We start from the raw sequence: 12,730 nt of genomic DNA on the forward strand, positions 1-12,730 counted from the left end.
ATAATAATAACGTTTCCCCGATGCTCGATTTGTCAGGTATCGTCTGCACGATCCGTCACACGATTTCTAATTAATATACTTAATGGATTATTTTTCGACTTTATGACTCTCTAAATGATTAATTGAAATGATTAAGCTGGCACATAAATCTTCTCATACGTTTTCTAATAAATATACAGGGTGTCCATAAAGTCCCTTTACAATTTTCTATTTTGTTATAAAGTCAGTTCTCAATATTTCTTAACCAGATTCAATGTTTTTTAATCAGCAATTATTTAAGTAGTTTACTTCATTTAATACAATTGTGAGGGCCAAAACAATATACAATATCGATAAATCCCCTTTGCAATTTCAAATGTCCATAAAACTTTATAGACACTTCATATATATATATGTTATATAATATGTGTTATATGTCTGCACCTTGCAGTCTGCAATTTGATCAACTTATTGATTGATATAATTAAACTGTCTAATAAATCTGTCTGTGAATAATTTCTCGCTATAGTGCTGGTATTTCGGATTGATCAACTTATTGAGAAGTAGACGTGCGGACCGCGAACCACGGTTTGCCCACTGTTGCTCTAAATCAGGGGCGAGCAACCTTTATTACAGAAGGGCCAGATACAAGAAACTGGGCGGAACCGCGGTCCGCACCTAGGAACTCTACCTACGAAAGGCTCTGGATACAAAAATTCTTCTCATAAAAATATTGCTTTCGCTAACGTAAGATTTTCTGCATACGAAACGCCAAAAGCCGAAAACTTAAAAAACTCGTGTAGTGATATTTGTTTAATTTAGGTTAATTTAATGCATTGCTTGAACAAGGGATGTCCAATTCAGATTTAATAGTCGAATATAGCGACCTTCAATATCGTTTTTCGTGTTTATGGGAATGTTAAATATGGCGCACATATCCTAGCGTCGCCGTCCAGGTTTTGATTCAAAGCATTTTACAATTATTTCATTTTTTTATCAAACTCAGCCGTGTGCGGTTTTATTCATTATTTCTCTGTTCTTTCTTCTTTCCACGTGTACATTTTCTTTTTATTATGCCGAAATCTAATTCTATTTGTGAGGGGTTTAACCATAATTATAATTTATTTAAATATTATGTCCGAGTTTTAAGGCGGCTGAAATCGGATTAGGTTATCTACAAGTAAAATGCGTCCTACTTACGGAATCTTTTACCTACGCTTGGGCTTCCGGAACGAATTAATTTCGTAGGCAGAGTTTCTACTCTATTTGTTTCTTTTTGTTATTGATCTTACGACATTGTTTGGGACCCTTGCAGAAATGTTGAGGTAAAATGCATGGATTAAAAACTGTTTTTCAAGTTTATTGGCACACCGACTTTAAACGATTTCAGTGATAAAAACGTTTCCATAATATATATCGTGTATTTTGCAACAGGATTTTGCTAGCTAGTTCGCTAATATGACAGTGACACCCAGGTACTAGAATAGGTTTTGCGGCGCAAAGAGATTGCAATCACGTACCAAATTACATAAATTAAAAACTCGTTTTGTGGGGAAACCCTACACATTTACTTTGCACATCCCTTCTCTAAATGATTAATTGATGTAATTCAGCTGGCACATAAACTGCCTGTCATTAACATTTCAGTGTAGTGCTATAGTATTGCGGACTCATCAACTTGTCATTATATTGTCTGTCTCAGTTATCGTGTGAAAGCTTATATGAATCATAAGAAGAACTATAATCGTGAAGCATTGCGGAGTACTTCAAATATTTGGACAAGAAAGCGCTTATATAAACTCACTTTTTTGCAAGACGCTGTAGCCTTTATAATTATATTATTGTTGTCGTGTAGTGAAGGCAGATGGAAGCGGTTCGATCCTTAGCTTGATTTCTATTGCACCCTCTTTCTGAGATTGCCTGATCTCCCCTCCCAACAACGAATGCAAAGATATCAGAATTCACCAGCACACAATTGATATTTTATTGTCTTGATCGACACAATTCTACAGTATCTTGCGGATAAATACTGTTAATTTCTGTCTTGACTCTCGGCTCTTATTTTTTTAATACAAACCATGACGTGCTTATATACCGGTATATTAATTTGAGTCCCTAATTTAATGTACTTTCAAGCACGGCATGAGCTTTAGTCTATATTGTCCGATTAAAACAATATGTTTTGTCCTCGGGCTATGGTCTGCGACGCGAATGACGCCCAACAACTGAGAATTGTTATGACCAACTGGTTTTGTCCTAATTCAACGAATCTGAGTTGAACCCGATTTACAGCTAATAATACTAGTTTTGCCCGAATTACCGAAACTCAATCAACTTGATATTTTTGTCCCTACAGCACCCAATACTGAATGCGCTCAAACAACTCGCTCATTTTTTAACTTACTGGTGTCGTGAAAGGCTCACTCTCATATTGTTCGATAGCAAATGAAATGAACTTAAAAATAAAATCTTATCGGACTTGCTTGAATTGTTGGTTATCGCGCGCCGCCCAGATTTATTGAATTATTTTTCTAAATGTCATATGAGGTTCATTATTATATTGCTGTGTAGAAAGTTGATTTTGCTTCTACGCAAGACCATAACAAAGTGTCAAGGCTTTATGGTTTTCACAGGACAAAAACATCACGCATTCGTATAGTGGGCAAGAGGAGGTTTTAAGTCTGATTCGTGACAAACAGCTTGTTTAATTTTTGTCAGAGGAAAGGTTACAGGATATGCGGTATTGTGCAGCAAGATTTTAGAATTACGGTAGTATACCGGTAAGTACTTCTAACTTTTGGATGACGTAGTCAGGTGGGGGTTAGAAATGACATGTGAGAAAATGGTTATTCCACGAGATCTAGAAGTACTTGACGGCGTTTAGTGAACTAGCTCCGCGCTATCTTTATTCTTGCTACAACAACCTCGTATTATATGCATACGATTACGCTAGTGCATAAGCATAGGACACAGGGAAGGGAGTTTGTCTCGCATAACCTCAACTAATAAATATAATAGAAATTTATCGGCCCCTACTTAGATATAACAACATATTCACAGCAGAGCGTAAAATATTATATTGGAACACGCCTAAAATTGAACATTTTTTTTTATATTTGATAGTGGCAATTAACTACAACGTAAAAAAAATAGCTGGAATTAACATGGAATCAATCAGAAGAAAGCTCCAAGAGTTTACTGATCAAATTGAAAGTAAAGATGGAGAAATAAACGATTGGCAAACTCAATTGGAAGAAAAGAAAAATTCGCTGCGAGAGGTTTGTATGATGCTTGTTGTTATGTTACTGCAGCTTACTCATTACTACATTCTAAGAAATTTTTACCGGCAGTACAGGCGCGGCGGTGTGGCTCATCGTGTTAAGCGTTAGGAATACGCTCGCCCCTGCATCTCTGATTACCCTTCGTGGGTCCGTCGTAGGGTGGTTTACGTAACAGCTGGTCGGTCACGGCTTCCCAAAAAACAAACAACTTAACTGATTCTATACCCGACATGGACTCGTCATATGGTTAAGCCGTCTTATCGGCTTTCCTCTCCCCCGGGATAAATATGTAAATCCTATCCTATATTACTGGAATGCAGTTGTGAAATTTTAAAGGGAAATATTACAAGAACTTTTGGTAAAATCGTCGTAAATCACTTGTGAACTTCACAGGATATCAATAGTATTTGTTACAAGTTTTTTTCCGGTGATTATCACCGACAATCCGTAGTAATATTTACCGACGCTAGCAAGTGAATTTGCTCTCGAAATTCAGACATTCGAAACTTGATGAAAATTACCGTAGATCTCCTGACATTACATTACCGAACACATCAGTAAATATGACAGATTATTCCAGGTAACAAGACTTATTCATAAAAATAAATGTGAACGTGGAATGAATGATAAAACTTCAAAAACTGATATGTGAAATTATACAGTGAAAAGTTAGAAACGCGACGAAACAGCTTTGCAAAATACAAACTGTCAGTCACGCTTTGATAAAGTCCCGCAATAGATTGCAAAAAAAATTGAATGAATAATTTTCTAAGTTTGTTTTTTATTCTTCATTAATTATTCATATGATAATATTAAGAAAATGTGCTAAAGAACCATGATGCTACTGCTTCTACAGCAAACATAGAGATACTAAAGATTCACGATGGCTAACATGGGCAAATTACGACCCGCGGGCCAAATCCGACCCGTTGACTCAATCTGGCCCTCCTGGCGCCATATATTTCTGTTTTTAACCAATTCTACATGCACTGCATCAGGAGTCACCAAACTTTTTTGGCCGCGGGCCAGATATGACTCAAACTGTATTGAAACGGGCCGGACAAAATGCAATACAATAAATTCACAAAAGTTGGGAAATCCATTCAATTTATTCAACAATATAAATTCTACATTTCTGAAGATTTGAATATCAAATTCTATATCGCAGAATATGGATTGAGAACATCATAGCAAAACAAATATACAAGATGTCCAGATCTAGAAAACTATCCTAAGGTTAGCTGTTAGCAAAACATTGCTGTCATGCATAACCGCCTGTAAGCAGTACAAAACTTGTTGTGACTTGTGAAATTAGTGCACCGACCCGCGGGCCACAGTTTGGTGACTCCTGTACTGCATATTTGTAGTTATTGCAATCTGTATGGGGCAATATGCTTGTTAATTTAGGGTTGTTACTAAACGTTCACTATGGGATTTGGTTTTAAATATCAAATAAAGAATTTTGTAATTTAATTATTAACTACTTAAATTATTCAATTAGACAGTTTCAATCAAGTTTAATTTTTCTATATTTTTATGCCTTTTTTTACAATTTGAAAGGTTGAAGCAAAAGCGAAAGCATCAGAGGAAAAATGCAATTTAAAAGAGGCAGAACTGAGAAAATTGGAAATCTCTCTCCGAGAAGCTAAAGCTAAAGAAGCTACAGTAACTAAATATGGAAATGAAGAAACAGAAAAGTGAGTATTGGAATGGAGTTGGGGTATTTCATAGATTTTGTTAACAATAATTCAAGCCATGATTGCAGTTGGAATGTTTTGTTCGACAGAATTAAAGAGATGGTTTAATTCAGCAATTCAACTTTTCAAGACTTCTGAGACCCTTTTTATAATTTCATCAAGTCTCGCACCCTACTTCAAAAATAAATAGCTAACAATAAACTACAAATAAGTATGTTTTAATAAAAAAAAATTGAAAATACGTGGATGACATGGAACGTAAATGCCCTTCACGCCTTGTCAAAATATTGTGTACGCCCGTCTTGTACGGCGTTTGATAACCACTTTAAAATGTTTCAAAACTTGTTGCCTGTTGAAAATAGAACACACCACGGATGGAAACTTGAAGTCACGTCGAAATATTAATTGCACTTGGGCGCCACCAACTGTTCGATGTTGCCAAATGTGATAGTATTTAGGGTTACGCTGTATGTAACTATGAATTTTATTGTTATTTTACCCTTTTGTATTAATAGCGTAGTGAATTTAATGAAAATAGGTCATTTTAGCGATTTTTACTGACGGTGATTTATCGTAGCAAAGATACTCTTATGTAAGTCTGTTATTGTATCGACTGATCCGCGACGCGTTTCAGCTTATTTTCAAGAAATATAATAAATAAACTATGTACCACTAGTAACACTAGCAAAGAGGGTCATTCACACATTAAAATAATAATATTTATGATTATGCTCCATTGGGTAATGAAATTCAAAACCTTAAGAATGGGTTCTCTTCTGAATCGAATTCACAACAACAGGTACCCTAATGTTAGAAAATCCTGCCAAACTAAGTTGGCGCCTTAGGCGTCGGTGCTCGATAATAATTACTGTTTTATTGGCGTCTCCCGCCACCCTGAAATGCTATTCTAATTTTATTCTACATCGTATATGTACATTCGTATTTTTAATAGTGGTTAAAAGAAATTATTGGTTACTGAATATAGCTCTACAACTGTACCTATTAAATTGTGTCGTCATACTTAAGCTACTTTAATGAAGATGACATAATGAAGCTTTACTTAAATTTAATACACAGTTTGTGAAACGGAAATATAACGCTAACATATTACATACCTATTTGCTGCAATCGTCTAACCCAGAGTGGTTAATTACTTTTCTGAATGGGCCAGTCACAGGTAATAGACTTGATTACTGGGCTCAAAACTCATTATAAAAAACCGTGAAAAAAAAAAAAATTTATTTACAAATTCAGTCCAATAGCGAACGTTTATATAATAATAAGAAGCACAAAGTAACAATCGGAATCATTATGACGTTATTTTCTTCAATATTTTCAACATAAATTTATATCCATAAATGCTATAGACGTAATCCCAGCAGACACAAGTCGGCCGGATGAAACACTTCCCGTGAGCCGGATTCGGCCCGTAATTCGCCCACCCCTGGCCTAACCTCTGAAACAAAAAACGAGAACGGGTTCGCTAATTATCATGACATTCTAATAACGGGATCGCGCGTGAAACGTGCAAACTCCCTTAATCCCCTACAGTCTCCTTCTTTAGAAGATCTGGCCTGTTGTGTATAATTTTTATGTGGATGTTTCCTTACGATTACTCCGCTCGCATTATTGAAAATTGCACTATCATCAGTTGAAAAATTCCTTTATTTTTAGACGACTGTCGACAAATTCACAGGGAGGAATTGTAAGTTTAATTTAGACTTTTAAGAAATTGGTGATATATTTCATAAAATTATACACTAGGTTTAAAATTGGGCGCTCTCGTAGTATGTGCACCAAAATGACGCACAACCTGATAACCCTAACCTGATACAATACTATGTTCAGGTTGTGCGCCATCTTGGTGCTCTCGTAGTATAAGCACCAAAATGACGCACAACCTGATAACCCTAACCTGATACAATACTATGTTCAGGTTGTGCGCCATCTTGGTGCTCTCGTAGTATAAGCACCAAGATGACGCACAAACTGGTAGCCCTAACCTGGTACAATACTATGTTCAGGTTATGCGCCATCTTGGTGCATACACTAAGGGAGCACCTAAAATTGGTATTAAAATCGACTCGAAATATAGTAAGTGGTTTACATGAATACTTTCAACGTTTCAAGACTACTTAAAAATTATATATGAAATAACTCGTTTTAAAATGAGTACATAAAATATTGTTATACCTTGCTTACGGACTTCTATTGGTAGTTTTTTTTTGACTTACTCGTATATACTCAGTTAATCATCCCGTGATCTAGATTTGAGTTGAATACTAAATAATTTCGAAACAGATAAAAAAAATCAGTGAAAATCTAGTTCATTTAAAGTGGTAGTGTACAAAACCATGTCTAGAACATTTTTGACACCAGAGAAAAATCCAGAAGTTTACTATTTGTAAATATTGCAAACTACAGTCTTGTTAACTAAATAAAACAGAATGAATAGATATATAATATATTAAAGTTCGTGATTTTTTTTATTTTTAAGGTGCATCCAAAATTGCAAGAATTGAACAAAATAATTGCTGCCCTGACGGAAGAAGTAAGAATTCATTGATAGAGCCCTATTCGCTGGTTATATTAGGGTTGCTATTTCTGACAAGGGCTCGGGATTTCCCGGGATTAAAAAAAAAATTAAACACACACACACAAAATATTATAAGCAGTCACGTTCACTTCTTATAAAACTGACGCAAAAACACAAGAGCAACGAGAGTGCCATCGTTAAGACTATTTCTGATTCTGTTGGCAAAAAATCCAAACCTGAAAATGCATGCTCAGCCTCAACTAATATGGATTTGATTATTTTTAGTACGTCATACAACTCTTCCATGTTTCCTGACCTTACCCTGCTTGTCTCATATAACAGCATTTCTTTCTCAACCACCGGTCGACATTCATAACGTTCGTTCCTCTTCATTTTCATTGCGTGCAACGAAAGCATGAAGCTCTTGCGCCAACGTCATTTGAGCGTTTTCAGCGTGTTCGCCATCATTTTGGAATAATGTTCAGCTTTTTAATGGTGTCTTGATCGGATTCTTCAGTAAAGAACAATATTTGAAAAATGTTTTTCGCCAATCAGCAATTTTCTGGCAACTCAATTTACGAAATGCACAAGGAAACCGTATTGTAATATCACTACGTCACGTATTGAATTCCGGGGTTGTATTCAAAATGTCTATGGGATCGTAATTTGATAAAAAAAAAGCCAAAAATTACAAAGCTGTAGAGGATATTAAATTATTGCCGCGAATCTCAATAATACTTATTTCCTTTTTATTTTGTAAATAGGTCAGCATGCAAAACCAGACATAGGTGTACTTTTTATAGCGTGATTGTTTATTTGAATTTTTTAGCTTACTTATCAGAGGCCCGATTTAGGAAGAAGGATAGTTGTACTGAAAAGAGACAAGGATAAGGCAAGTTAAAAAATTTGCATCTTCAATTTACCTATTTGAATTCATCTCTATTTCTTGTAAAGGAACACCCCTATCCAGTAGCCTACAGTAGTAATATTTGCTGTATAGATCATCTAATTTAAATAGAAACTTGTATATGGTAGTATACTCTTGCAAAATAACAAAATTTGTTGACTTTAAATTCATAACTATAATATGTGTCCATCATCCCTTTCACCAAGTATATTGCTAATGCTGAATATATTTTGCTCTTTATAACTAGCCAGAGAGCTATGCTCAAATGTATGGACACGAAGTCCATGGCGAAATGTTTTACCATCTTTTCCCCGTGAATCAAACGTTTTTTCGTGTCCCACATGTCCCATGGGAAGTACAAATGTGGGATGTCCCATCCCCTCCCATGGACAAGCATGTTGATTCATCACGCAACACAAATATATATATGTTGGCCCCAACACCAGCCAGCCAAAATATAAAAATAAAACACAACTCGTGTTTTTTAGAACCTATCATAGACAGCATATAGCAGACATAAGCAAACGTCCATATTACTGCAACTTTTGAGTGCAATCATTTATACACAAACGGAAGTTCAAGTGGAAACTTATTTCATTTTGATAGAAGTAATTTGAGAAGTTTACATTTTTGATGGGTCACCCCTTTATTTTGTTGAAAATTTTTTGCACTTTCTTGTTTTCCAGTAGTTATTAGATTTATTTTTTCAAATCAACAGCTCGAAAAGCAAGTGAAGAAGTGGAAAAATAGAGTGGATACTTTAGAACAAACAGTGAAAAAGGTGAAGAATTTTTTTTAACTTACTTTCATCTTTTCGATTTGTATCTTATTTGTTTTTACTTTTGTAGATCAAGGACAAAGTAACTTCCATGGAAAAACTTGCAATACTTGAAAAATTTGTAAGTTAAACACAATTCTTAGAAAACATTAGTACAAAATTGTATATTTAGTTTTTCAGCCATTTGAATTTTATATCTTTATATTAATATAGACCGAAGACCAGAATACTTTATTGGAGGAGGAGATGATGTTCTTGGAAGGAGAAGTGAAAGAGGTTTGAGATAAAATTTTGAATTCTCATCATCCAGTTATCAAATTGGGTAATATTGAATAGTTTAGATATGTTGTCCCGCTCCGAGTTTATCGAACACGAAAAGAGAGTTTTTGAGCTTTTTTTGAAATCCGAAACTCATTTTTTTTTGACAAAATCCGGACTCATGCCAAAACTAAATTTAACCGCAATCTAAACAAACCATTTTTGAGGTATTTTTAGCTAAAACATCAAATTTTGATTTCAGTTTGGTTGTGGCAGCATCAGGCGGGTCAGATTGAATTAACCAACGTCCAAATTTGGCTCGCGGGCCGTACTTTGACCAGGTCTGGTATACGAGGTGGAACGCTCAAATTCTTAATCATCCGCTATAAAAAATTCAAATAATATTCCTTGAAATTTCATTTTATTTTTCGTACCCGTTATTGGCTCATCTGATTTGCATAGAAACCCTTATAAAGTAACTTTGCCAATTTTAATAAATACAGAGAAATATTTCTCTGGTCCATACATTGACGACAATTCTGAGATAGGAGGGGATATGGTCGGGGATAAGAGGAGTAGAAGCTATAATACATGGTGTCCATAAACTCCCTCTACTATTTTAATTTTGTTATGAAGTCAGTTCTCAATATATCTTAACCAGGTTTGTTGTGTTTTAACACCAAATATATTTAATTATAAGTATTTTTACTTCATTTACAATACATATGGCTACAATACACTTCATTACACTTTCCGTTTATTACCAACTCATGTGTTCGTGTTTCGCCAAGACTTTTGGTACTCCCGTAGTATGTGAAACAAGATGGCGGAAAGTAAGTATGTGTACCAGGTTAGGGTTAGGCCATAATTTTAGGTACAAATATTACGGGTGTCCCTTGGCTAGTCCGCAATAGAAATAAATGAAGAAAATTGGAAAAAAATTATGGCCTAAACCCAACCTGGTGAAGATACTATGTTCAGGTGTCCGCCATTTTGGTTCACATACTACGGATCGCCAGACTTTTTATGAAACTTTTTTTCCATTCTGATTCAATGATGCGTTCTTGAGTATTCCTAGGTGTACTATATATTCAATTTTAAAAAAATTCAGTGTTTTCCCGGCAACCAAATTGCAAACATTAAATATCTTATCCGTTTTGATTTCAGTTGGACCTACATTACAACATGATAAAGAGACAAAATGGTGTTCGAGAACTTGATATTAAGGAAAAGGGGGGTAAGTATGAAGAAAGTAAAAGTAGGTGTTCAATATTACATATAAAAGAATTACATTAATTTTACTCGCGGTATTGGCGGACTTGGAATTAAGAGATTTTAATTTTACAAATAGCCTAATTGATCATTTGTTCTTTAAAATCGGATTAGTTTTTAGGAATATAGTATATAGACTTTGCAACGCATAATGAATGGAATTACTCGCACGGACCAATTTAAGCTGAGTTAAAAACAGTTTCGCAGGTCGCGCACCATCCAAAATTATCACTTCTCAGTAAACGGAATTTTTTTCACTTGGGGGCCGCATTTGGCCCGCGGGCCCCAGGACGCACACCCTTTGGCCTACACTATAGAATGCCTCTAAAAATTAATGATACACAGAAATTAGTTTATTAACACACACTTATTGGAATTGATCTTTTCCCCCCCCTTTTTTTTTAATCGCGGAACGTTTGGGCTTAATTTTTTATTGTCTTCTTGCACTTGAATAGAATATACTGAGTTATTTATTTTCTTTAATCAGCGGAACTTCAATCCTGGATTGCTAAACAAGAGGCGCTTGTGAAGGAAATGGAAGAAATGGATAGTGCAAGTGATGATGATTGAAGCACAACGGAATCAAGCAGTGTCTAAATATACTTCTTTGGGTCAAACTACAGGGTGATCGCTAGAAAAACAGAAAGTTTGTCAAACAGCTATTCATTTTTACAAATGATGATTTGAAAACGAACTTGATAAAGGCTTGGAACAATATTCCACAAGTTAACCTTCGAAAAGTCACACGAGCTTTGACTTGTAGTCTATGACACAGCTCTGAAGTGCACGGATAGCATTTTGAGTATCTATGATTGTAATATAACATACACCTTTAAAAAAACTTTGTAAAAACAAATAACCGTTTGACAAATGTTCTCTTTTTCTAGCGATCACCCTGTATTTTTATTAAAACGAACATCATTTTCTGAATATAGTATAATCAAATATCATCTGTTGTATATTCATTCGGTAAATTTAAATGTTACTAATCATTAGTAAAAAATGCGCAAGATAATATTTGTCCAGAATTTTTTTTAAAAAGCTTTGTCAGGAGTTCGTCCAGTTTTGTCAATTTATTACGTTCTGTGAAAATGCAAATTTTACGTTCGATATCGTGAATGGTTTAATGCTGATTTTATTTGGTCACAAACTTTAATCCCTATGAAATTCCTTGGTAGTAGATAGATTCCACTCAACCGATTTTTGAAATGCAATAAAGATGTCATTCACAACATTTTTTTAAAATATTATCACGACTTTGCAAATAGGATACGTGAAACTCATAGAAACTGTTTTGGGTTTAATCAGTATAACTTTATTTAGGTATAAGTTGATATGCGGGTTGAAAAAATTAAGGAATGTTTTTGCCGAAATTTTCCATATTACTATTTGTAACGAGTAATATAATTTTGTCACGGCTAATCATAAGTATGAGTTCTGGTGTAATAGAAGTTGCTTGTGCAAGCTAGTCGATGACATCATAGAAAATACCTGTTAACGCCTGACAGGATTCTTTCTTATTTTAATTCAGATCGTGGGCCTGTTACAAAAATTCAAATAGATTAATTACAATGGTACTGTGGCTAGAAAAATTAAAATATAATGTAACTTGAACATAAAGCAAATTTGATGCCTTACATCAGATCCAAGCCGGAGACACTTGCAGAATTAACAGTATTGAATTAACATGAATGCCGTCCGCCTTATAGGCATGTTTTGGCGACCAACGCTTCAATCATCTAATTGGCATACTCGAGCCGTATAAAGCCTGGGAGCAAACAAGTAAGGAATGACGATCGAAACGTGGGTAAGACACCATTAGTAAGTTGTCCCCGCGCCCTTACGTCTGGAGTTGTCTTGGGCGCCGAAACCTCGTTCCAGTCAGTCTAGTTTGCGGGAGGCCTCCCGCCGCGTTATCGCATAGGGCCTCTTCGTTAGCCTCATAGCAGATTATTTTGAAAGTTTTTTGAAAAATAAGTGGAGGGTTAGAAAAGTTTTTAAGCAAGCTTGGATTATTAAGGA

At 35.1% G+C, this 12,730-nt stretch overlaps 1 protein-coding gene across 2 annotated transcripts; it reads left to right on the forward strand.

The window, feature by feature from the left end:
- The first annotated feature begins 2,643 nt into the window (after window positions 1-2,643).
- Window positions 2,644-11,942, forward strand: LOC120346040 (uncharacterized). 2 transcript variants are annotated; one of them, XM_039415672.2, is made up of 11 exons: window positions 2,739-2,759; window positions 3,103-3,257; window positions 4,821-4,957; window positions 6,632-6,662; window positions 7,455-7,508; window positions 8,323-8,385; window positions 9,119-9,181; window positions 9,249-9,299; window positions 9,392-9,454; window positions 10,604-10,673; window positions 11,196-11,942. In XM_039415672.2, exons 2-11 carry the CDS (start codon window positions 3,144-3,146, stop codon window positions 11,276-11,278), a joined length of 729 nt encoding a protein of 242 aa, XP_039271606.2. In that variant the 5' UTR covers window positions 2,739-2,759; window positions 3,103-3,143; the 3' UTR covers window positions 11,279-11,942. The 2 variants fall into 2 exon arrangements, with proteins under 2 accessions (XP_077971509.1, XP_039271606.2); XM_078115383.1 differs by lacking the exon at window positions 8,323-8,385 and having other exon boundaries at window positions 2,644-2,759.
- The last annotated feature ends 788 nt before the right edge of the window (window positions 11,943-12,730 follow it).

This window comes from Styela clava, chromosome 8 (assembly GCF_964204865.1).
Source record: "Styela clava chromosome 8, kaStyClav1.hap1.2, whole genome shotgun sequence".
NCBI lineage: Eukaryota > Metazoa > Chordata > Ascidiacea > Stolidobranchia > Styelidae > Styela > Styela clava.

Bases quoted from the DNA above. Each gene is read 5' to 3' on its own strand.
- LOC120346040 (XM_039415672.2), top strand. From the start codon at position 3,144: ATGGAATCAATCAGAAGAAAGCTCCAAGAGTTTACTGATCAAATTGAA. The intron at 3,258-4,820 runs GTTTGTATGATG...ACAATTTGAAAG, and splicing joins AGAAAAATTCGCTGCGAGAG to GTTGAAGCAAAAGCGAAAGC. The intron at 8,386-9,118 runs GCAAGTTAAAAA...TCAAATCAACAG, and splicing joins TGAAAAGAGACAAGGATAAG to CTCGAAAAGCAAGTGAAGAA.